The 21992-nt window shown below is 44.6% G+C and overlaps 1 protein-coding gene and 1 long non-coding RNA gene across 3 annotated transcripts in view; one reads left to right on the forward strand and one right to left on the reverse strand.

Moving 5' to 3' along the window:
* Positions 1–19345, forward strand: part of POU2AF2 (POU class 2 homeobox associating factor 2) — a 75203-nt gene extending 55858 nt beyond the window's left edge. For both annotated transcript variants that reach the window (XM_073657111.1, XM_073657112.1), the window contains 3 exons: positions 6998–7040; positions 10505–10803; positions 15942–19345. In XM_073657111.1, the coding sequence (XP_073513212.1) occupies positions 6998–7040; positions 10505–10803; positions 15942–16340 (741 nt within the window). In that variant the 3' untranslated portion in view covers positions 16341–19345. The remainder of the gene's footprint in view (positions 1–6997; positions 7041–10504; positions 10804–15941) is intronic.
* The window catches only part of LOC141172674 (uncharacterized), an 83345-nt gene that overhangs the window by 25102 nt on the left and 36251 nt on the right, over positions 1–21992 (reverse strand). The window contains exon 3 of the long non-coding RNA XR_012252511.1: positions 2908–3057. This is a non-coding gene — a long non-coding RNA (uncharacterized lncRNA). The remainder of the gene's footprint in view (positions 1–2907; positions 3058–21992) is intronic.

The raw sequence follows: 21992 nt of genomic DNA on the forward strand, positions 1-21992 counted from the left end.
AGAGTTCAAGTTCTTTTGGATATGAGTCCGTCGGACTCCGGTCCCCTTGCTCCTGGGACCAAAAAACAAATAAACACAAAAAAAAAATTGTGTCCACCACAGGCCCGCTGGCCAACAAATCCTGCTCCGACAGTCCTGGAGCAGTGACCCGGCTCGATCCTCAGGTCGTCCTGACAGTTTCTCCCCCTCCCTCCTTTTACTGGGTACGGTCCCGTTGAAGACCATGAACCGCTCGACAGTTCTTTACTAGGACACAGTCCATGAAGCAGTTGCGCACAGTCCTTTGTTAACCCTGTTAGGGTTCAGTCCCGTAATCCATCAGGGAATGCGCAAACGTGTGCAACAGAACTTGGAGGGGGGGAAGAAAAGAAAAGAAAAAAAACAAAAACACACACATAAAAAAAATATCTTCTGGCCATCCGGCCAGCACCATTTCTCCATGGTGCTATGAGGGCTAGTTGCCCTTTAAGAGATGCGGAACAGTCTCTCTTTAGTGACCGCATCCTGAGCCACCTCCGATTACTACCGGGCTAGACAGGAGCTCCTGCCCCTAGGAACGCAGAACAGTTCCTTGTCTTCCTCCGTGCAACGAGCACAACCAGATGCTTTTTTTTTCTTTTTAAAGCAGCCGCTCACTCAGGGATTCCCCTGTGTCCACCGTAATGGGCCACTCCTTGACCTTGAATATAAATAACGGTGTTCCCAGAGGACGAATCACTGGAGGCCGATCCACTGCTGTTACTCCGGCTCCTCGCCTGTGACGCAGATAGACTCTGAGATTCCGACTGTATACTCCCCTGGGAGCCGGCCGTCGCCCCCCAGTGACTCCGGAGGCGGGGATGCTGCTCTGGCGCTCACCCTCTCACTCGCGCCCACAGCCAGCTGCACCGCGGCCATTACTGTCGGTCGCACAGGCCGATTTATCATCCGCTCCTCAGTGTCAGACAACACGGTAACGGCCACCGCATACGGGCCTCGGGGCCCACGCTCTTTAATGAACCGAACCCGGTTACCGATAAACAAGAGACCGGGGGTGTCAACAGACCCTTGGCTGACGTAGACCTTCTCGCCGGTCCCCACTTCCTGTATGAACCCGTAGCCGCGGGACGAATCGAAATGCCGCACGATGCCGCTAGTCATCTGGCCGGACATTGCTCCTCTGAATCTGCTCCTCCCACACTCAGCAGCTCCCAAATTCCTTAACCCTTTCCTACACTACCCTCTACTAACATGTAGGGCAATTAATCATAAAACCTTTTCATATTGCAAACAGGATATGGCATTATATGTACACATACAGACAAGGTGCATGACCAGGTCCTGGTCACCCTCTTACATATGCATAAAATCCAGCCTGCATGTCTTCCTCTGCTTACTGCCACTGAATGGAAGCATCGATTCCTGAGGCTGAACTGACAAGCAAGTTAATTTATAAAACACATCAAATTTCTAAAGGAACAGATTGAGATTGATGTAACCGGTGCTCCGTGCTGGAAAAAGTCGTCATCCCTTAGAGCCGTAGACTCCGCTCTATTTGCACTGGTCCAATAGTCTTTAGAACAAGACTCACAGCCTTTAAGATATGAACACCATCTGGAAAATTTATAGCATTCTGATAGGATATGCCATAAATGACCAGTAGATAGGAGTACCACATGTATCATGAGGACTAAGCCCCAGCACATGCTGAAATGGAAAGGAGAAGTGTCTGCACACTTGTGACTTTCTCCATTAATTTCTAAAGGAGCAATAAAAATTGTCAAGCAATGAAACAGGAAATAATAGAATTTGGGTTAAAAAAAATGTTTATGGCAAGTGATAAGTCTTCTTTAAAGAGCCTTGCAACATGACCAGGAATATTAGCCAAACCAGACACCAATCTACAGACAACTGTTTCTGGGCACTTGCCCCTCATCAGTGCAAAGCAGAGTTTGGCTGGTAGAATAAGATGCCCTTTATGTAGATTAAAGGGATTGTCCAATGTAACACTAGTGGGTTTGGACCCACTGCGCCACGACCGTGCTTACCGTGGAGGGACATGACTAAGTGCCTACTGGGTATTCACTAGAGCCTCTGATAGTGAGGATAGCCGGGGCCGCCAGTAGACACCAGGTACCACTCCAAAGCAGTCCCCAGGACTGCAGCAGCTGACTGGAGGGTCAGAGACTCAAGTACGGGGTACAGGTGTGGGGGGGGGGGAAGTGTTGTGAGATGGTACGAGGTCGGGGCAGGAAGCACGGGTTCAGAATTGGTAGCTGAGGTCAGGAGCAGAGAGATCAGGATAAACGAGAAGGCTAGCCGGGTCAATAACAGGTGATACAAAACAGGAATACACCAATACAGGAAGCTAGTGACTGAGCTCCTAGAACCTAAGTTCAGACGAGGAATGGAGGGTGGAGCTGCCTGATATATCACCTGCTGGTTGATGATTTACTTTGGGAATCTAAACCCTGCAGGACACAGCAGGGTGTAATTCCTGCAGGATCTGGCCGCACCTCCCTATAGCCATGTGGAGACATCAGGGATATGCAGCAGAGTTGGAAGTGCTGAATGGACTCAGTATGGCGGTCTGACATGAGGTTAAGCGGAGCGGTGAATGCAGTGAGTAGCACGGTGGTTAGAATGCATGCGAGTTACCACCATGACATTCGGTCTTGTGATACTGATGACCTATCCACAGATAAACACCTATTCAAATTAGCTTCTAAACTCTGAAACCAGCTGATTGCTGGGAATTTCAGATGTATGTTGAACCCCCAATGATCTGATAAAGATGACCTATCCTAGGCACAGGTCATCATTACAGCACAGACAACCCCTTTAAGAAAGAGCAGGACAGGCTCTCCTTACACTAATGTATATATTTCTCTATGTGTAGCTTGTGTCCTATGGGTTCACATATATTACCTGCAGTTGTGGTCCATGAAGAGGAGGATAGTAAATTGGACGGTTGATCTACAGGTCATTTTTCTTTCCATTTATTCCAACATGGCGGCTTCCTTCCAAAATGTCAGCTTTCACTTTGCAAGCTGACAGACAAGATGCTAGGATCCTAAGCTATAAGAAATACAAGTTGTAAGCTATGTTATCTTTGTTCCTGAATAAATATATATTCACTGTTGAATGGCTGGACAGCACAGAGATTAATCGCCTGTCCATGGGATGTGTCTGGTATCACAGATGAGCTCAATTGAACGGAATGAGGCTGAGCTGCAATACCACACACAACCTGCAGACAGGGGTGGCGCTATTTTGGGAAGAAAGTGGCCATATTTTTCTAATTCTATGCAACCACTTTTAATAGAGACAATGCATTAGAATTTTTACAAGCAATCTAAATCTTCCTGTTCCCGTAGGCTGCAGAATTAATGCCCATCATTTACCGTTAATCCCCTGAAATTAGATTGTCCGTAATCCTTGACATGGCTCCGCATTCATCCTAAGGAAAGTCATAGCTTTAGGTGTGAAGCTTCCGGACCCGTGGGAATACTCAGAGGTGGCTGATACATTGTGCAGGTCTATCTTTACCCGGCGCTGTTGTATTGTTGCAGAGAACCATTACTTTATCCGTCATCGGCTGCCGTCTGGTAAACTCGCGGCCGGGAAGCGTGGGCATCCACGCGGGGTGTCTCCTCTCTGGACAGCTGCTGCTCTGGAGGAAAACCTCGAATGGGCAAATGACATTCAAATTCTCACCTCTGAATTTGTCTGCTGAACGTCGCAGGAACTCGCTGTTTGCCGTATGCAAAAATGTCATAATCGCCATCTCCCGAGTCTGAAAAACTCAGCAATCGCTCCCAGCTCAGGCTACTGATTTGTTGTTTATTTTTCTCGTTGGCGCTTGCTTTAGCATTAGATGATGTAGGAACGTTTGTTATTAATTGTGTGGCCTTTGTGCACATTAACGGATACAAAAACCTTTAGGCTCAATTTTTTTTTTTTATTTAAATACATGTGTTTTCGGTTAAAAAATATTTTTGCAATTCAGTTTCATTTAAAATGTTACCCTTTTTTACCTTCTATAGCCTGGATGCAGAATGAGTAAACTAAGAATCTATCAGTGAGCTCATTCTTCCAAAGCATTGGTAACTCTTTTATCTGTCTTTTATCGAGCTCCTCTCAGTTTATTTATGATCACATGAAACTTAAGCTATGAGGAGCTCAGGAAGAGACAGATAAAAGAATTGCAAAACGAACTTACTGGCATATTCTTAGGTAAAGGGAATCTGCTACGTAATCTGAGAGAAGCATGATGTGGGGCAGAGACCCTGATTCCAGGAATGTGTCACTTACTGTTCTGTGTTTTGCTGTTTCAATAAAATCAGTGTTTTATCAGCAGGAGATTATCACTACAGGACTAGGTGTATCGTGACTCCTGGTATAGCCACACCCTCAGCACTGATTGGCTGCTTTCTGTAAACATACAGTCTTCACAGAAAGCTGCCAATCAGTGATGTGGGCGGGGTTATACCGAGCTCAGCATTCTGAGCTCTGCTAGATCTGCAGCAGAGAAAACTGTGATTCTATCACAACTACTGCACCCAGTAAACTAAGCAACACATCGCTGGAATCAGGGACTCTGTCCCTACATCAGATTACATAGCAATGCAATTAAGTAAAATAAAAAAGGCCCAAAAGGATGCTATTTTTTTTATTTCAGAACTTTCCTTAAAATGTCAAAAATTTCCCATATAGTAATCCTCCTTCTGCAAAAATCACCTCCAACTCAGTAATTGTAACAATAAAAAAGTATTTTTCTTCATGGGGACAAAACTTTAAAATGGTCGTGTATTATATGGGGCAATCTTAAAGGGTTCTTTGTGCGTTGTTGTTTTTTTCTTTTTTTAAGTTAGAGACATGATCAAAATGGGGAGTTTTCACCATATTTATACAATGTGGCACTAAATGTGATGTATCTATAAGGCTGTGTGCCCACGTAGCGTTTTTCAAGCGTTTTTGATGCGGAATTTCCGCAGCGGAAACGCTTGTAAAACGCTTGGTAACCCGCACCCCATGGTCCCCAAGGGGATTCCGCATGTTCTATGCACATGCTGCGGATTTTTCCGCAGCGTTTATGCTGCGTTCAAAAATCCGCAGCATGTCATTTAATTTTGCGTTTCCGCAAGCAGAATTGCCTTTGTCCAATGCATAAAAAACGCAAGGCAATTCCGCATGTGGAAAACGCGTGATAAACGCGCGAAAAATGCGCGATAAACGCGTGCGGAATTCCGCATGCGTTTTTCCGGGAGAGGACTTGCAGAAATGAAGCAGAAATTTTCTGCTTCATAAATGCAACGTGGGCACATAGCCTTAGACAAAACATTTCGGAATAGAGCTGTGAGGGTGCGGTCACACGACTGGTTTCTCTCCATTCAAGGAAAACGGTCCGATTATTCTGAGCAGAGTTTAATCAGTTTTTGTCGGAGGTGGAGAGAAAAAAAAAGTTTCTCCACCTTCTCCATTCTGTCAGTCCGTGAAAATCAAACCGCACTCGGATCTCATCCAAGTGCAGTCCGATGTTTTTCACGGACTCATAGACTTGAATGGCCGAGTGCGATCCAACACTCGGATCAAAATCAGACTTGTCTCCAATTTTTTCCATGGATTGCTCAGGACAAGAAAAAAATTGAATTTGTGCACAGTCCCATAGAACATCATGAGTACGAGTGCTATGCATGAAAACCACAGATAGCACTTGTCCGAAATAATCGGTTGTGTGTATTAGCCCTCGGTCTTACTTTTCTATCGCCGCCCTGCTGGAGATATTTTGCATCGTTTTAAAATGACACAAATGATATCTCAGTGTAAAAAAAACTAGCATGCTAAACCGATACCCACTGTGACCAATGAAACAGAAAACTGTTGGAGGAGATGAAAAGCAATAGAAATTTGTCACAAATGTTTTATAAATTTGGCGCACGCCATAAAAATCACAAAAGTTTCAATTTTTTCCATATATTTTGAATAAAGGCAGTAGTAATTGAAACCCCGAGAATATGTCTTGAAGCAATGAATTAATTTTTGTAGAGGATGTAGACAGAATTCAGTTGGGTTACAAAGGGAGTCTGTCAGCAAAAAATTACTGTTCAAACCAAGCACAGGCGCTCGGTGCACCCTTATCGTAACCGAGCAGTGCAGGGCACCTTCCAATCTACAAGTTTTCCATCTGTCTCAGCTTCTTTCTACCATCTGTAAAGCAAGAGCTGTCAGTCAATTAAGAGAAAAGTAGAGATAGATGGAAAACAAGTCAGTGGGAAGGTGCATTGATCTGTTTGACCATGCCAGGGATATACCAAACTCCTGTGCTTGGTTTGAACAATCATTTTGTGCTGACAGACTCCCTATAATAGCCAAGACAACATTACTATACTATACTATTTTGCATGCCAGAGACGTAACTGATTGTGAGCCCCATCTTCCATGTGCCGTTTTTAATACTGGTGGCTTCTTATATGGCATTAGGGTCTTTGGACCCCTCAAGAACCAGGACTGCTACCTCTACACTCTCATGTGCACATGGACGGTTTGAAAAGTAATTTTGTGCTGACAGACTGCCTATAATAGCAGATGAAGACAACATTTAATACTATTTTGCATGCCAGAGACGTAAATGAGAGGTTGTGAGCCCCATCTTCCATATGCCGTTTTTAATACGGATGGCTTCTTATTTGGTATTAGGGTCTTTGGACCCCTCAAAAATCAGGACTGCTACCTCTACACTCTCATATGCACATGGACGGTGGGGTTCAGTGTTCTCCCTACACAAGACCCCATAGCTGTGGAATGGTTCATATACCGAGGTTCATTGGGAGATAACTCTTCGCATTTTGCATTATTTTTCCATTTTAGCTGGATTTTCAGCCCATTTTTACTATGTTACATATTTTCCGTGCTCTGGAATTCAGGAATGAGCTGATATATTGCATGTTTTACAATTTTGTTTTAAACTTGGATTGCTCTTGGAATTAAAGGGTTGAATCTTGTCTTTCATTTACAGGGCAGTACCAATGTTTCCCAGACGCCATTTGTCCAAATGTCAAGTAAGTATTTTCTTCCAGGTAATATCAATCATTGGACGTCTAGTGTTTGGCAAAAATCCTACCACAAAATGTTCTTCATTTTATTCCATTTCTATGACTACAATCTCCTGCACAGAATTCACTTAGAAAGGTTTTATGATAAAGTAGTAAATATTGTTTTTATTACTATCACCGAGTTCAGGATTTTTAGCCTAAGGTCATCATTTTTGTTTATAGCCGTGACACATACGATGGATCTTTAATCAAGTGGATCATTATTTAATATTGATGGATCAAATCAGTTATTTTCAATCCACAGAATATGAACTAAGAAGCAGCAGAAAAAAGCTGCGTTTTTGCACGTGGGAACTTGGCACTGCAATAAATAAACGTTTTGGAACTTATTTCTCCACTTTGTATTTTACTGTGAAGCTAGGACTAAGTTCACACCTTGAATATTTGATGTGGATATTTCCAATGCATATTTGTAACTTATGTGTAGAAAAATCAGTGAGTGTTACATCTAGATTTTGCTGCTGATTTTCATGCAGATTTGGGGCAGATTTAGCCCGTTCCAAGGCAAAATCTACACAAAGAAGTGACATGCTGCAGATTTTAAAATCAGCCTCGTAAGTCAATTTAGCCTTAGAAATTATCTGCAATGTGAGGATGAGATTTGTTGAAATCTCATCTACTTAGTCGGGACTGTATTACACTGTATATTTTTGACGCAAATCTGCATAGGAAAACTTTGACAAATATTCAACATACATCTGAACTTAGCCTATAGAAAACAGCAGCAAAGTGAATGAAATTTCAAAACTTTTAATCTGTACCCAGTCAATTTTTTTTTTGTGGATTTTCACCAAAGATTTTACTTTTTTATGCATAGGGTAGAATCTGTACCAGATCTGCATCAAATTTATATTTTTTAGCTCCTGAGACCACTCCATACACTTCCTGGATGTTGCTAAGAGGTTACATTTCTTTGTTAAATCATGTTAAAAACTGAAAAAAAAAAAATTCTGAAAGCGCTCCCATGTGTAAATATCCCTGTTACCTTGTTGTGGCGCCCCCTAGTGTTTTTTTTTTTCACTTTCCTCATAGAATGTCCCCTTAATGCGTCCAATACTGAAGAAGCCACTTCTTTTCCATTTTTTACCGGCAGACCTGCCCAATGTCAGGAACCACTTCGCCGCCAAATTACAAGAGGGATTGAGATACTGAGCGCATGTGACCCCTGGCACTGAGCAACAGGTGGACGCGAGACAATCTGAAAGACAATTGAAAGAACACAAGGGGCACCATAACAAGTTTGTTATAGTAAAATGTTCACAAAGGAACATTTTTTTTAAATTATTTCAAACTAAGAATTGTTATGTGCTAACACGAAAATGGGAAATTGAATCAATGGGCAACCCCTTTAATGCCCCATGCAAATAGTACAGAAGAGAGAATAGGTGCCTTTAAAAATGTACAGTCGCATGTAAAAGTTTGGGCACCCCTGGTCACAATCACTGTTATTGTGAACAGTTAAGCAAGTTGAAGATGAAATGATCTCTAAAAGGCATATTGTTAAAGATGACACATTTCAGTTGTATTTTAGGCAAATAAATATATATATTGTCTTTTTTTTTTCATTTAAAAAAATTACAATAAGGGAAATGGGCCTATGCAAAAGTTTGGGCACCCTTGGAGATTTGTGTGCTTTGATAATTTTGACCAAGGTTTCAGACCTTAGTCTGTTAGGTTATGGCTTGTTCACTACCATCGTTAGGAAATGCCAGGTGATGAAAATTTACCAGCTTTATAAAAACCCAGCCTCCTCTAACTTTATGCCAAAAAATCTGCAGCCATGGGTTCTTCTAAGCAGCTGCCTAGCACTCTGAAAATGAAAATGGTGGAGGCCCATAAAGCAGGAGAAGGCTAAAAGAAGATGGCAAAGTGTTTTCAAGTTGCCCTTTCCTCAGTTTGAAATGTAATTAAGAAATGGCAGTTAACAGGAACAGTGAAGGCCAAGATAAGGTCTGGAAGACCAAGCAAAATTTCAGTGAGAGCTGTTAGTACGATTGCTAGAGAGGCAAATCAGAACCCCCGCTTAACCTCAAAAGACCTACAGAAAGATTTAGCAGACCCTAGCTTTGTGGTTCATTGTTCTACTGTTCAGAGACACCTGCACAAATATGACCTTCATGGAAGAGTCATCAGAAGAAAACCTCTCCTGCAGCCTCACCATAAAATTCAGCATCAGAAGTATGCAAAAGAACATCTAAACAAGCCTGATACATTTTAGAAACAAGTTCTGTCGACCGAAAAGGTTAAAATAGAAGTCTTTGGCCACAATGATCAAAGGTATGTGTTGAGAAAAAAGGCCACCAAATTTCAGGAAAATAACATCTCGCTACCTATTAAGCATGGGGGTGGATCAGTCATGCTTTGGGTTTGTGTTGCAGCCGATGGTACAGGGGACATTTCACGGGTAGAGGGAACAATGGGTTCAATGAAATTTCAACAAATTCTTGATGCAAACATAACACCATCTGTAAAAAAAAGCTGAAGTTGAAAAGAGGATGGCTTCTACAAATGGTTAATGATCCTAAACAAACATCAAAATCCACAATAGGCTACCTCAAAAGGTGCAAGCTGAAGGTTTTACAATGGCCCTCACAGTCCCCTCTTCTGAACATCAATGAAAATCTGTGGCTAGACCTCAAAATAGCAGTGCATGCAAGATGACCAAGGAATCTCACAGAACTGGAAGGATTTTCCAAGGAAAATCCCTCAAACAAGAATTGAAAGACTCTTGTCTTGCTACAAAAAGCTTATACAAGCTGTGATACTTTCAAAAGGGGGTGCTACTAGGTACTAACCATGAAGGATGCCCAAACTTTTGCATTGGTCCATTTTCCTTTTTCGTCATTTTTAAAATGTAAAAGATTAAAAAATATATATATGTTTTGCCTAAAATACAAAGGAAATCTGTTATCTTTAACTTCAGGCCTTTTAGAGATCATTTCATCTTCAACTTGCTTAACTGTTCACAATAACACTAACTTTGACCAGAGGTGCCCAAACTTTTACATGCCACTGTATATGCAAATTGCCTCTTCAGAGAGAAAGAGAAAGTCAATATCGAACCTTTAAAGAGACTTGTCACATGAATTAGGATAAAAGCCAAAGCAGAATCTTTGTTTGCAGACACGTTTTGGGGTTTTGCCCCTCAGAAGTGCAAAACAAGAGATCTTATTTAGCTGTATGAGAGATTTCTGACTAGGGTGTAAGGGGTAACAGCCCTCATTGTGGAGAGTGACTTGCCTGATGTGCCAGGGTTAGGAGACTTATAGGCAATGCTCCTGTGAAATTAAATATGTAAATTGCTCATTTAAAAATAGAACAAGTTGTACAAGAACTTATCTATCTCCCTAAATGAATTATTTTAGAATAAGAGTTGGCGCCATTTCCTAACTTTTAGTATTTTCTGCCAGGTTCTCCTGTATTATCCGGATATTACGGAGTAAGAAGATCTTTCCTTCCTGACTCCGAGTTCCATTCTGCAAAGCAATACTCGACTGATATCTACTCATCATCCCTGGGGTCCAAATCAATAGGATGCGAGCCGGCATCCATACAGAGCTACCCCCCATTACTGGATCCCTATTTCTCAGACACTATAGGAGACTACAGGAGCTCATCGATAACATCGGCCGGTAGCTCCCTGTTCAGCGCTTCATCACTGCCGCCTCTTCTACCTCATTTCTCCGGTGACCCATCCCATTATTTATTGGTAAGAAATGGCAAATAGTCATCAATTATACATATAAATCCTACCCAGTGTTTGACAGCCTTCCCTTGTAGAATGTGACGACGGTGGGTGTGGATACACTGTGCGACTGGCCGGGCTTACCCTGGAGGGGCATGACCTGGTTTTCACTAGAGCCTCTGATGGTGAGGATAGGCTTGACTATTATAGCTACCACCAGGTGCCACTCCAGGGCAGTTCCCAGCCCTGCAGCAGCTGACCAGTGGGTCAAGGCAGGGATATGAGGTAAAGAGGGACAAGACGGAAAGGTGGTCAGACAGTCCAGGGACGGGGCAGGCATCACAGGATCACAGTACGAATCTGAGGTCAGGAGTGGAGATATCAGACAGGCCGATTAAACAAGCTGGGTCGATAACAGGAGAACACCTATAAGGGAAACTAGAAGCGGATTGAAAAGTAGAACCTAAGTTCAGGCAAGGTGTGGAGGGCGGAGCTGCCTAATATATCCCCTGCTGGCAGATGAATGGTCATGGAAGTTAAACTCTGCAGGACACATAAGGGTTAAATTCCTGCAGAGACTGACTGCACCTCTCTAGAGCCAGGTGGAGATTCTCAGCAGGAGGAGGATGCAGGAATGCTGCAAGAGGTCATTCAGCATGAAGGCCTGAGACTGAGAGGTGCAGAGAGGTGAGCGCAGTGAGTAGAACAGCGCTGAGAAAGCGTGGGAGTTACAGGAGTGACATAGAAATTTGTGTAGAAATAATTGTCACTAACTTATTAACACCGCCCACTGGACTCCTAAGCATAAAATAAGCAGAAATTTAAATAAATAAAATACAATGTTTCCGGAATCATATCAATCTGCTCTGCTCCTCCTTCTCTGTTACGTTTTTATGATTAAAGACTTAAGGTTTCGGTCTGTGGTCATAGGATGTGTTAAGGTGTTAAAAAAACAGCTTCTACCCATAACAGTAAGAAGTCATTCACTTAAAAACTCACTGTCATTTCAACAAATTTGGCATAAATTACGAGTACAAGCAAATGTAAGAACTACACTGCTCAAAAAAATAAAGGGAACACTCAAATAACACATCCTAGATCTGAATGAATGAAATATTCTCATTGAATACTTTGTTCTGTACAAAGTTGAATGTGCTGACAACAAAATCACACAAAAATCATCAATGGAAATCAAATTTATTAACCAACGGAGGCCTGGATTTGGAGTCACCCCCAAAATTAAAGTGGAAAAACACACTACAGGCTGATCCAACTTTAATGCAATGTCCTTAAAACAAGTCAAAATGAGGCTCAGTATTGTGTGGCCTCCACGTGCCTGTATGACCTCCCTACAACGCCTGGGCATGCTCCTGATGAGGTTGCGGATGGTCTCCTGTGGGATCTCCTCCCAGACCTGGACTAAAGCATCCGCCAACTCCTGGACAGTCTGTGGTGCAACGTGACGTTGGTGGATGGAGCGAGACATGATGTCCCAGATGTGCTCAATCGGATTCAGGTCTGGGGAATGGGCGGGTCAGTCCATAGTTTCAATGCCTTCATCTTGCAGGAACTGCTGACACACTCCAGCCCAGTGGCGTACCGCCAATGGCGGCAGACCACGCCACTGTTATGGGGCCCGTGGCCGGAGGGGGCCCCTGAGGGCCCCAAGCAGCGTGGGAACGAGGAGGATAGGTGAGTAGGAGGTTGCGTCGGCAGAGGAGCGGGTTGCGGCAGTGGAGGAGCGGGGCACACGCTGTAGCCGCTGCTGCAGCTACCACGTGTGCCCGCTGCTAAAGGGACATGAATATTCCCTCATCTCCACTCCCATGGGCGTGGAGAAGACAGAATATTCATTCTCTTTAGTAGCGGGCACGGAGGAGCGCTGAGCCCCGGCTCCTGCTGTCAGTGCCCGCCGCTAAAGAGAAAGCATATTCACGCTTCTCCACGCCCATAGTCCCGGCGTGGAGAGGAGTGAATGTGCCGGCAGCAGCAGCTCACCTCGGCTTCTGAGAGCGCGCGCAGCTCAGATGCTGACATGAGCTGCTGCAGACAGGACTCAGCGCTGGAGCAGAGGTGAGGAAGGAAGGTGAGTATTAGTGTTTATTGTTTTATTTGTGCAGTGATTGGGGGGATGAGGAGGCCACACATACCAGGATTTGGGGATTGAGGAGGCCACACATACCAGGATTGAGGGGTTGAGGAGGCCACACATACCAGGATTTGGGGATTGAGGAGGCCACACATACCAGGATTGGGGGATTGAGGAGGCCACACATACCAGGAATGGGGGATTGAGGAGGCCACACATACCAGGAATGGGGGATTGAGGAGGCCACACATACCAGGGATTGTGGGATTGAGGGGGCCACACATACCAGGGATTGTGGTATTGAGGGGGCCACACATACCAGGGATTGTGGGATGGAGGGGGCCACACATACCAGGGATTGTGGGATTGAGGGGGCCACACATACCAGGGATTGGGGGATTGAGGAGGCTACACATACCAGGGATTGTGGGGGCCACACATACGAGGATGGGGAAATTTACCAGTAGCTGCTACATTTCCCACCCTAGGCTTATACTCAAGTCAATAGGTTTTCCCATTTTTATGTGGTAAAATTAGGGGCCTCGGCTTATATTCGGGTCGGCTTATTTAAAATATACGGTATTTTAAAATCAGTGACTACGTGGTGCCCATAATACTGCAGGACTGTGGCGTGCATTATACTATATGGGGGCTGCATTTTACCCTATGGGGTGTGTAATATACTGTATGGAGGACTATGGGGAGTGCATTATATTCTATGGAGGACCATGGGAAGTTCATTATACTATATGGAGGATTATGTTGGGCGCATTATACTATATGGAGGTTTATGGGAGGAGCATTATACTATATGGAGGATTATGGGGGCACATTATACTATATGGAAGATTATTGGTGGTGCATTATACTATATGAAGGCTATGTGGGGCCATTATAATATTTTGAGGGCTATGTGGGGGGCCATTATACTGTATGAAAGCAATTATACAGTGTGAAGGTTTGTGTGGGGTCATTATACTGTTTGGAGGGCTGTGTGGGGGCCATTATACTGTTTGGAGGGCTGTGTGGGGGCCATGAGAGTGTATGGAGGGCTCTGTGGGGTTCACAGTTGGGGGATTATACTGTGTTAGGGTCACCATACTTTGCCGTGGGAGTTGAAGTGGGGTACAATAGGGTCATTATACTGTGCATGTGGAGGAATGCACCATAGGGGTATCATACTGTTTGGGGGGCACTTTTGTTGGCATCATACTTTATGGGGGCAATGAAGGAGGAATCTACGACTTCAGAAGGAGGTAAATTATTATGTAAAGGCTGGAAAGTTATGAGATCTGCTCTTCTGTGACACAGACAAATATTTATTTTTTGTAGGGGGGGGGGCAATTAGAGCTTCTGCTATGGGGCCCCATTACTTCTATGTACGCCCCTGCTCCAGCCACATGAGGTCTGGCATTGTCCTGCATTAGGAGGAACCCAGGGCCAACCGCACCAGCATATGGTCTCACAAGGGGTCTGAGGATCTCATCTCTGTGCCTAATGGCAGTCAGGCTACCTCTGGCGAGCACATGGAGGGCTGTGCGGCCCTCCAAAGAAATGCCACCCCACACCATTACTGAACCACTGCCAAACCAGTCATGCTAAAGGATGTTGCAGGCAGCAGATCGCTCTCCACGGCATCTCCAGACTCTGTCACGTCAGTCACATGTGCTCAGTGTGAACCTGTTTTCATCTGTGAAGAGCACAGGGCGCCAGTGGCGACTTTGCCAATCCCGGTGTTCTGTGGCAAATGCCAAGCGTCCTGCACGGTGTCGGGCTGTGAGCACAACCCCCATCTGTGGCCCTCATACCACCCTCATGGAGTCGGTTTCTAGTCAGACACATGCACATTTGTGGCCAGCTGGAGGTCATTTTGCAGGGCTCTGGCAGTGCTCCTCCTGTTCCTCCTTGCACAAAGGCGGCGGTAGCGGTCCTGCTGCTGGGTTGTTGCCCTCCTACGGCCCCCTCCACGACTCCTGGTGTACTGGCCTGTCTCCTGGTAGCGCCTCCAGCCTCTGGAGACTACGCTGACAGACACAGCAAACCTTCTTGCCACAGCTCCCATTGATGTGCCATCCTGGATGAGCTGCACTACCTGAGCAACTTCTGTGGGTTGTAGAGTCCGTCTCATGCTACCACGAGTGTGAAAGCACAACCAACATTCAAAAGTGACCAAAACATCAGCCAGAAAGTATTGGTACGGAGATGCGGTCTGTGGTCCCCACCTGCAGAACCACTCCTTTATTGAGTGTGTCTTGATAATTGCCAATAATTTCCATCTATTGTCTATTTCATTTGCACAACAGCATGTGAAATTGATTGTCAATCAGTGTTACTTCCTAAGTGGACAGTTTGATTTCACAGAAGTTTGATTTACTTGGAGTTATATTCTCTTGTTTAAGTGTTCCCTTTATTTTTTTGAGCAGTGTATAATATATTTTAGTGGAGAAATCTACTCTTTTCTCCACTTATGAGACACTTCTTTCCCTCCACTTGGTCTTATCATTCTCTCTGAAAAACAGCTCAAATCTGTCTTGGCCAGAACAGGATGCACTGCCAGCTCACTGAATAATCAGATTACAGCTGCATACTGACTAGGAGAGAGGATGGGGAGGAGAATAGTGAGAGTGGTGCTGCTGGTTTCTACTGTTCTATCTCACCCCAGTGCTGGATTCACAGCTACACTGATCAGTATTGTTGCATAATTTACTCCATGCTGCTGCTTTTTTTGAAAATGTGCGATATTGGGACAGAAGAGCAGGAATCCCTCATGTCTGTGTGAGCTGTGTATGGGAGACATCAAAGAGGCTAGTCTCCACCCACTAGCTCAGAGACAACTGAAAAAAAGCCTGCAGAGTGGAAAACTGGTTAAAAAATGCAAAATACAACTCATATAATGGCCAGAAATTGTGTTATCCGTTCTATTCAAACATATGACAGTGAATTCTGAAAAGTTATCTAATATAACAGGTATGCAAGTTTCAATAATCGTGAGGGTTTCCTGGAATTGATGACATTTGCAAGGTGAAGTGCTGCGGACAAATGACCTTTTTTACATTTTATTTTTGTTCCCTAGAGAGAGTCCTGGGAGCAAACTGTTCCCGACAACATGAACCAGCTGGATGCATTGTGCACCGACACATCACAAGCTGTCTCATCGTCCACCAGTTGTCTTCCCTCTGAAAATGGAGCAGTCCACTATCGAAGCGCAAGTAGAGGGTCTTCATCAACGCAAGGAACACAGTCTTACTCGCTGCACTCTCTTGATGACGCGCATTACCCAAGCAACTTTCCAACCACTTCTTCATATACATTCTCGCCGTTCATGACGGTGTCCAATGAACTGACCCCCAAGATGGTTCATCATCTTTCCCCAGAGGACTCGACAGAGACAAATACTCTGCAAGACAATTCTTGGCCAAAGGATGATGCCCACACAGTATGGGGACCATATGAACATCGAAGAAATTACTAAAACCTGTATTATTTATTCTTTCATGTAATGTTTTGTCGCTGTTTTAATGCCTAATATTAGATTATGGTTTACATGACTTCACTATTGTTCCATATTTAAGAGGGTTACAGAGGCCAATAACCACATGAATGACTCTTCTTGAAGACAAGCAATTTTAAAGGGAACCAAATGCTATTAGTCTGCAGATATAGGGTTAGTCCACAGGTAAATAGTGTTACAATGCTGTCCATCTGCCTTACTAAAAGCTCAGGTACTGGGAGAAAATGCACTTTTTTTCCTCCCTTGAGCCGCCAGCTTTCAGTCATAGAGCCGCCAGCTTTCAGTCACCACTCTGTACAAAGTGAGCAACTGTTAGAATGCCCTGGCATTTTGATTGACAGCCAGCTCTGCAGAGCATCAGTGCACAGTAAACTGTCAAGAGTGCCGGAGATTGCTTACAGCTGCTCACAGTATACACCGCGGTGACTGAAGCTGCGCCTCTATGACTGAAAGCTGGCAGCTCCCGCGAAGAATACTGATAATTTGTTTTCAGTAGCTGGGCTTTCAGTAAGGCAGTCAGGCAGTAATGTAATGCTATTAATCAGCAGATATAGGGTTAGTCCGAATGTAAATAGTGTTACAATGCTGTCCGTCTGCCTTACTGAAAGCACAGTTACTAGGTGAAAATGCACTTTTTTCCTCCCTGGAGCAGACAGCTTTCAGTCATAGAGGTGTGGCTTCATTCACCACACAGTACAAAGTGAGCAGTTGTAAGCACACCCCGGGACTTTGCCAGTTCGGCAGTGCATCAGTGCACAGCAAACTGACACTCGAAGTGCCGGAGAGTGTTTACAGCTGATGCTCACAGTATAAAGAGAGGTGACTGAAGCCGCGCCTCTATGACTGAAAGCCGGCGGCTCCCAGGAAGAATGAAGTTAATTTCCTCCCAGTAATTGGGCTTTTAGTAAGACAGTCAGGCAGCAATGTAACACTATTAACCTGCAGATTAACCGTTTATCTGCAGATTATTAGCTTTTGGGGACATGATAGGTTCCCTTTAAACTATTTTACATGAATTCATGAATGAAACGCTTCCATCTACAGGTTTGCAAATTTCTATTTCTTCCTGTAGGACAAGTTCTTGCACATTAATTCACCCAAGAACTTTAATGATCACAGTGCAAAAATGTATCAATATATCAATGAGGTTCCGATGTATATATAGTGATATATTTATTGTGGTGGTGAATCACATTGCTCTTAAAGTGCATCTATTACCACATTTCACAATACAAACTGAATATGATGTTAAATAGATATATTGAACCTGATGAGGCTGGTGTACTTATTTTAAGCATTTTATGAGTCCAAGTAGATTCATTCTCCACCAATCCCACCTGAATGACATCTGCAGCTTGTACTGAGCAGGGTGAGGTCTCAGTATCAGCAGAGAGGAGGGACACTGAGAAGCTGGCAATCAGGGAGATTCAGTAGCGGCAGGGAGGGTGAACACTGAGGAACTGCCAACTAGGCTAGGTGGTCAGAGATTAGTTAGCGGCAGGGACAATGGGCACTGAGGAGCTGTCAATCAGGCTACGTGGGCAGAGATTCAGTAGCGACAGGGAGGAGGAACACTGAGGAGCTGTCAATCAGGCTAGGTGGGCAGATTCCTTAGCGGCAGGGAGAATGGACACTGAGGAGCTGTCAATCAGGCTAAGTGGGCAGAAATTCAGTAGCGGCAGGGAGGAGGGACACTGAGGAGCTGTCAATCAGGCTAGGTGGTCAGAGATTCAGTAGCGGCAGGGAGGAGGGACACTGAAGAGCTGTCAATCAGGCTAGGTGGTTAGAGATTTGTTAGCGGCAGGGACAATGGGCTCTGAGGAGCTGTCAATCAGGCTGCGGGGGCAGAGATTCAGTAGTGGAAGAGAGGATAGACACTGAGGAGTGTCAATCAGGCTGCGGGGGCAGAGATTCAGTAGTGGAAGGGAGGATAGACACTGAGGAGCTGTCAATAATGCTGCGGGGGCAGAGATTCAGTAGTAGAAGGGAGGATAGACACTGAGGAGCTGTCAATAAGGCTGTGAGGGCAGAGATTCAGTAGCGGCAGGGAGGAGGGACACTGAAGAGCTGTCAATCAGGTTAGATTACAGAAAATCATCAGCAGCAAGGAAGAGGGTCAATGAAGAGCTGTCAATCAGCCTAGAAGAGCAGAGATTGAATTTGAACGTTCAAAAAGCATTTTATGGCTATCCTGACATTAATGTCAAAGTAAGTACACCAGTATCATAAGGGCTAAAGAACTGATTAATAATGTATGCACTTTATCTTGTAAAACCTGGAGACAAATCTTCAACACTCTACATCCAGGTACACATTTAAGCTAGCGGTGGTATCGGGCATTAGCCTATTATTTCGCACCTGTTAGATATCATTTTCATATATAAAGGTGCAAATGTAAAAATTAAAAATATCCTTATTTTGAAGCGCCACATTTATGTTTAGAATAGAATTGGTTTTAGCCAAACAGTATTTTGTGAGATATGTATAAAACTGTAAATATATTCGGGTGTTGTTGTCTGTTGTTGAGATACATTAGGTAAGAAAGTGAAATGTTTATTTCTATTGGTGTTGGTATTCTAATTTCAAAGTCTGCGGGGGGAGGGGTAGGAGACCACGTGAGGGCATTTTTGTCTATGTCCATACATCTTAATATGTAGTAATCAGTTATGGCTCTGATTCCTGCTATTTTTGTACTATAGTGGATATTTAATATAAGAAAATATTGTAAAATGTAACCAACGGGGATTTTTTGCTATTAAAAGGTCACTAATCTTTTAGGTATGTATAGAAATATTTATTTCAGACTGATGTTAGAGAGACTCCGTTCATGCTGTGATCAGTACTGCTGGGTTTTCAGGGGTCTCAAATTGTGAAGTTTAGCATGCTATTATTGTACCAAACCCAATTCCACAGGAGTCACAAATAACATAACTAGTAATCGAAAAAGAGCAGCACGTTTCCGCCTCGACTTGAGATCTTCATCAGCCTTCATTGTTTTATTTTATTGCATATATTAGGTAAAAAATAAAAACATTCTGTAATTGATTTTGATGAAAAAATTGTAACAGATTGCTTCTGCAACTTTCATGCTTGCAAGCAGCTTAATGCTTTCAGTATCCACCCTGACAGCTGGGTCCATTGTAAGCAGGGCTGTGGAGTTGGTAAGCCAAACCACCGATTGACTCCTCAATTTCCCTGACTCCAGGACTCCAACTCCTCACTACTGAGCATGTACATAAAGTGCAGCACAGATTCATCTCAACTAGTGATGAGCGAACGTGCTCGCCACTACTCGGTACTCGCCCGAGCATCATGGTGCTCGAAAAGCTCGGCGAGTATTTCTGGGTTGCTCGGGCGGGAACTCAGGTCCCCTCCCTGCATGTTTGGCGCTCTTTAGAGAGCCAATCAACATGCAGGGATTGCCTGCCATGCACTGTAATGCCGTAGCCATGTTGGTTGAGGACATAACAGTGATTGGCTGGCCGCACAGCATCGTCAGGTATATATCAGACCTGGCGCCGCCATGCTCGTCACAGTCACTCCGGATCAGACAGTGTAGGGAGAGCTGCTGCTGTGTCAGGGAGAGATTTGATCATATATTAGGTAGTGTAGGGAGAAAATTACACATATCCATCTTAACAAACTGTCCTTCTGAGGACTAATCCATCTGCAGAGATATCAGGCAGGCAGGGTATATAGGCAGGCAGTGTATATAGCAGACTGCAGTGCATATAGCACAAGAGGCTCCATTCCAGTTCTGTCGGCTGCTGCTGTTAGATATTTCTGGAAATAGGCCCAGGTCTCAGGGGCAAGAATAAATTTTTTTGCATCTTAATTATTATTTGCTTAAAAAGCAATCCAGAGAACACGGTTTTTCTGCGCCATTTGCTTTTTGGCACTGCAGAATACAGCCAGGTCCTTTCCATATTACAGCGCTAGAAATCCAGCTATTTAAAACTGTGTTTTCTCCGTCACATGGATCACATATACGTTGTCAGAAAATACTGCCATTTCTGGCCTCCATTAAAAATTTCTTTCAGTGTGTCAGTGAAGCAATTCACAGCAGTTTGCTGGTCAAACTACTTACCTACAGGCCAGGTATTTAAAACTCTGTTTTCTCCGTCACACGGATCACATATACGTTGTCAGAAAATACTGCCATTTCTGGCCTCCATTAAAAATTTCTTTCAGTGTGTCAGTGAAGCAATTCACCGCAGTTTGCTGTTCAAACTACCTACCTACATGCCAGGTATTTAAAACTCTGTTTTCTCCGTCACACGGATCACATATAAATTCGCTCCAAACTCAGTCATTTGTAGTGAGCGTGGAAGATACTGTCCTCCATTTAAAATGGGCAAGGCACGTGGCAAGGGACGGGGAACTGGACGTGATGGTAATGGTGCATGCAGAGGCCGAGGACAAGGCCGTGGGCAAGCTGAAATTGTGCCACAACAAACACCCACATCTTCTCGCCTGATCTTCCTGTCCCAATTTCTAAGGGACCGCAGCACACCACTATTGAACCCAGAGCAGTGTCAAAAGGTTGTTGGTTGGATAGCGGATAATGCTTCCAGTCACTTTGCCACCACCACCACCACCCTGTCTTCCACACAGTCAAGTTTCAGTAGCCGTGAGTCTGGACCGCATATTCCTCGCCCTGATCCTCCTTCCTCCCACCATACCGAGTACCCAGAGACAACTGATCCCACACTTGGACACTCTGAAGAACTGTTCACTTTTCCATTTATAGATTCGGGCCTCTCGCCCGGTTCACTTGAAGCGGGGAAAGAGGAGATCGCGTGTAGCGATGCCCAAATATTTGAGCAGCCACGGTCACACAAAGACGACGGTGGGAAAGTGTCACAAGAGGTGGACGATGATGAGACACAATTGGCAGAAAGTCAGGAGGAGGACCAGGGTGCGGAAGTGGAAGATGAGGTGGTGGATGATATAGTAACTGACCCAAACTGGCAGGAGGACATGCAGAGCGAGGACAGCAGCACACAGGGGGAGGGAGGCAGAGCACCCCAACAGGCAGGAAGAAGCAGTGTGGTGGCCGCAGACAGAAGGCAGGCAACCGTTCCCTGTAACACCAACACAAAGGAAGTTGCCAGTACAACTGTTAGGTCTTCCCGAGTCTGGTTGTTTTTTAAAGACTCTGCCGATAACCCCAAAAAGGCCATTTGCAACACCAACCAGGCCAGCATCAGCAGGGGTGGCAAAACGACCAGCCTGATCACCACCAGCATGATCAGGCACATGGAAGCAAAGCACCCGACTTTGTGGGCCGAACCCCAGGGTCCAGGAACAGAAACTGCGGGTGGCACCATTGCTCCTTCCGCTGTTGTGCATGCAAGCCAATCCCCTGTCCCAGGTGCATGCGAAGATGCCTCCTGCCCTGCACCTGTCGTTGCACACTCTCAAGTAGCAGCATCAGGAAGCACGTCCATGTCCTTGTCCCAGCGCAGGGTTCAGTTGTCCATACCCCAGTCCTTGGAACGCAAGCGCAAATATGCAGCCAACGCCCCACAGGCCACACTACTAAATTCTCACATTTCATGACTGCTTGCGCTCGAAATGTTGCCTTTTAGGCTCGTGGAGATGGAAGCATTC

Source organism: Phyllobates terribilis, unplaced genomic scaffold, assembly GCF_046119375.1.
Source record: "Phyllobates terribilis strain yellow unplaced genomic scaffold, ASM4611937v1 Scaffold_12__6_contigs__length_324123572, whole genome shotgun sequence".
NCBI classification, from domain to species: Eukaryota; Metazoa; Chordata; class Amphibia; order Anura; family Dendrobatidae; genus Phyllobates; species Phyllobates terribilis.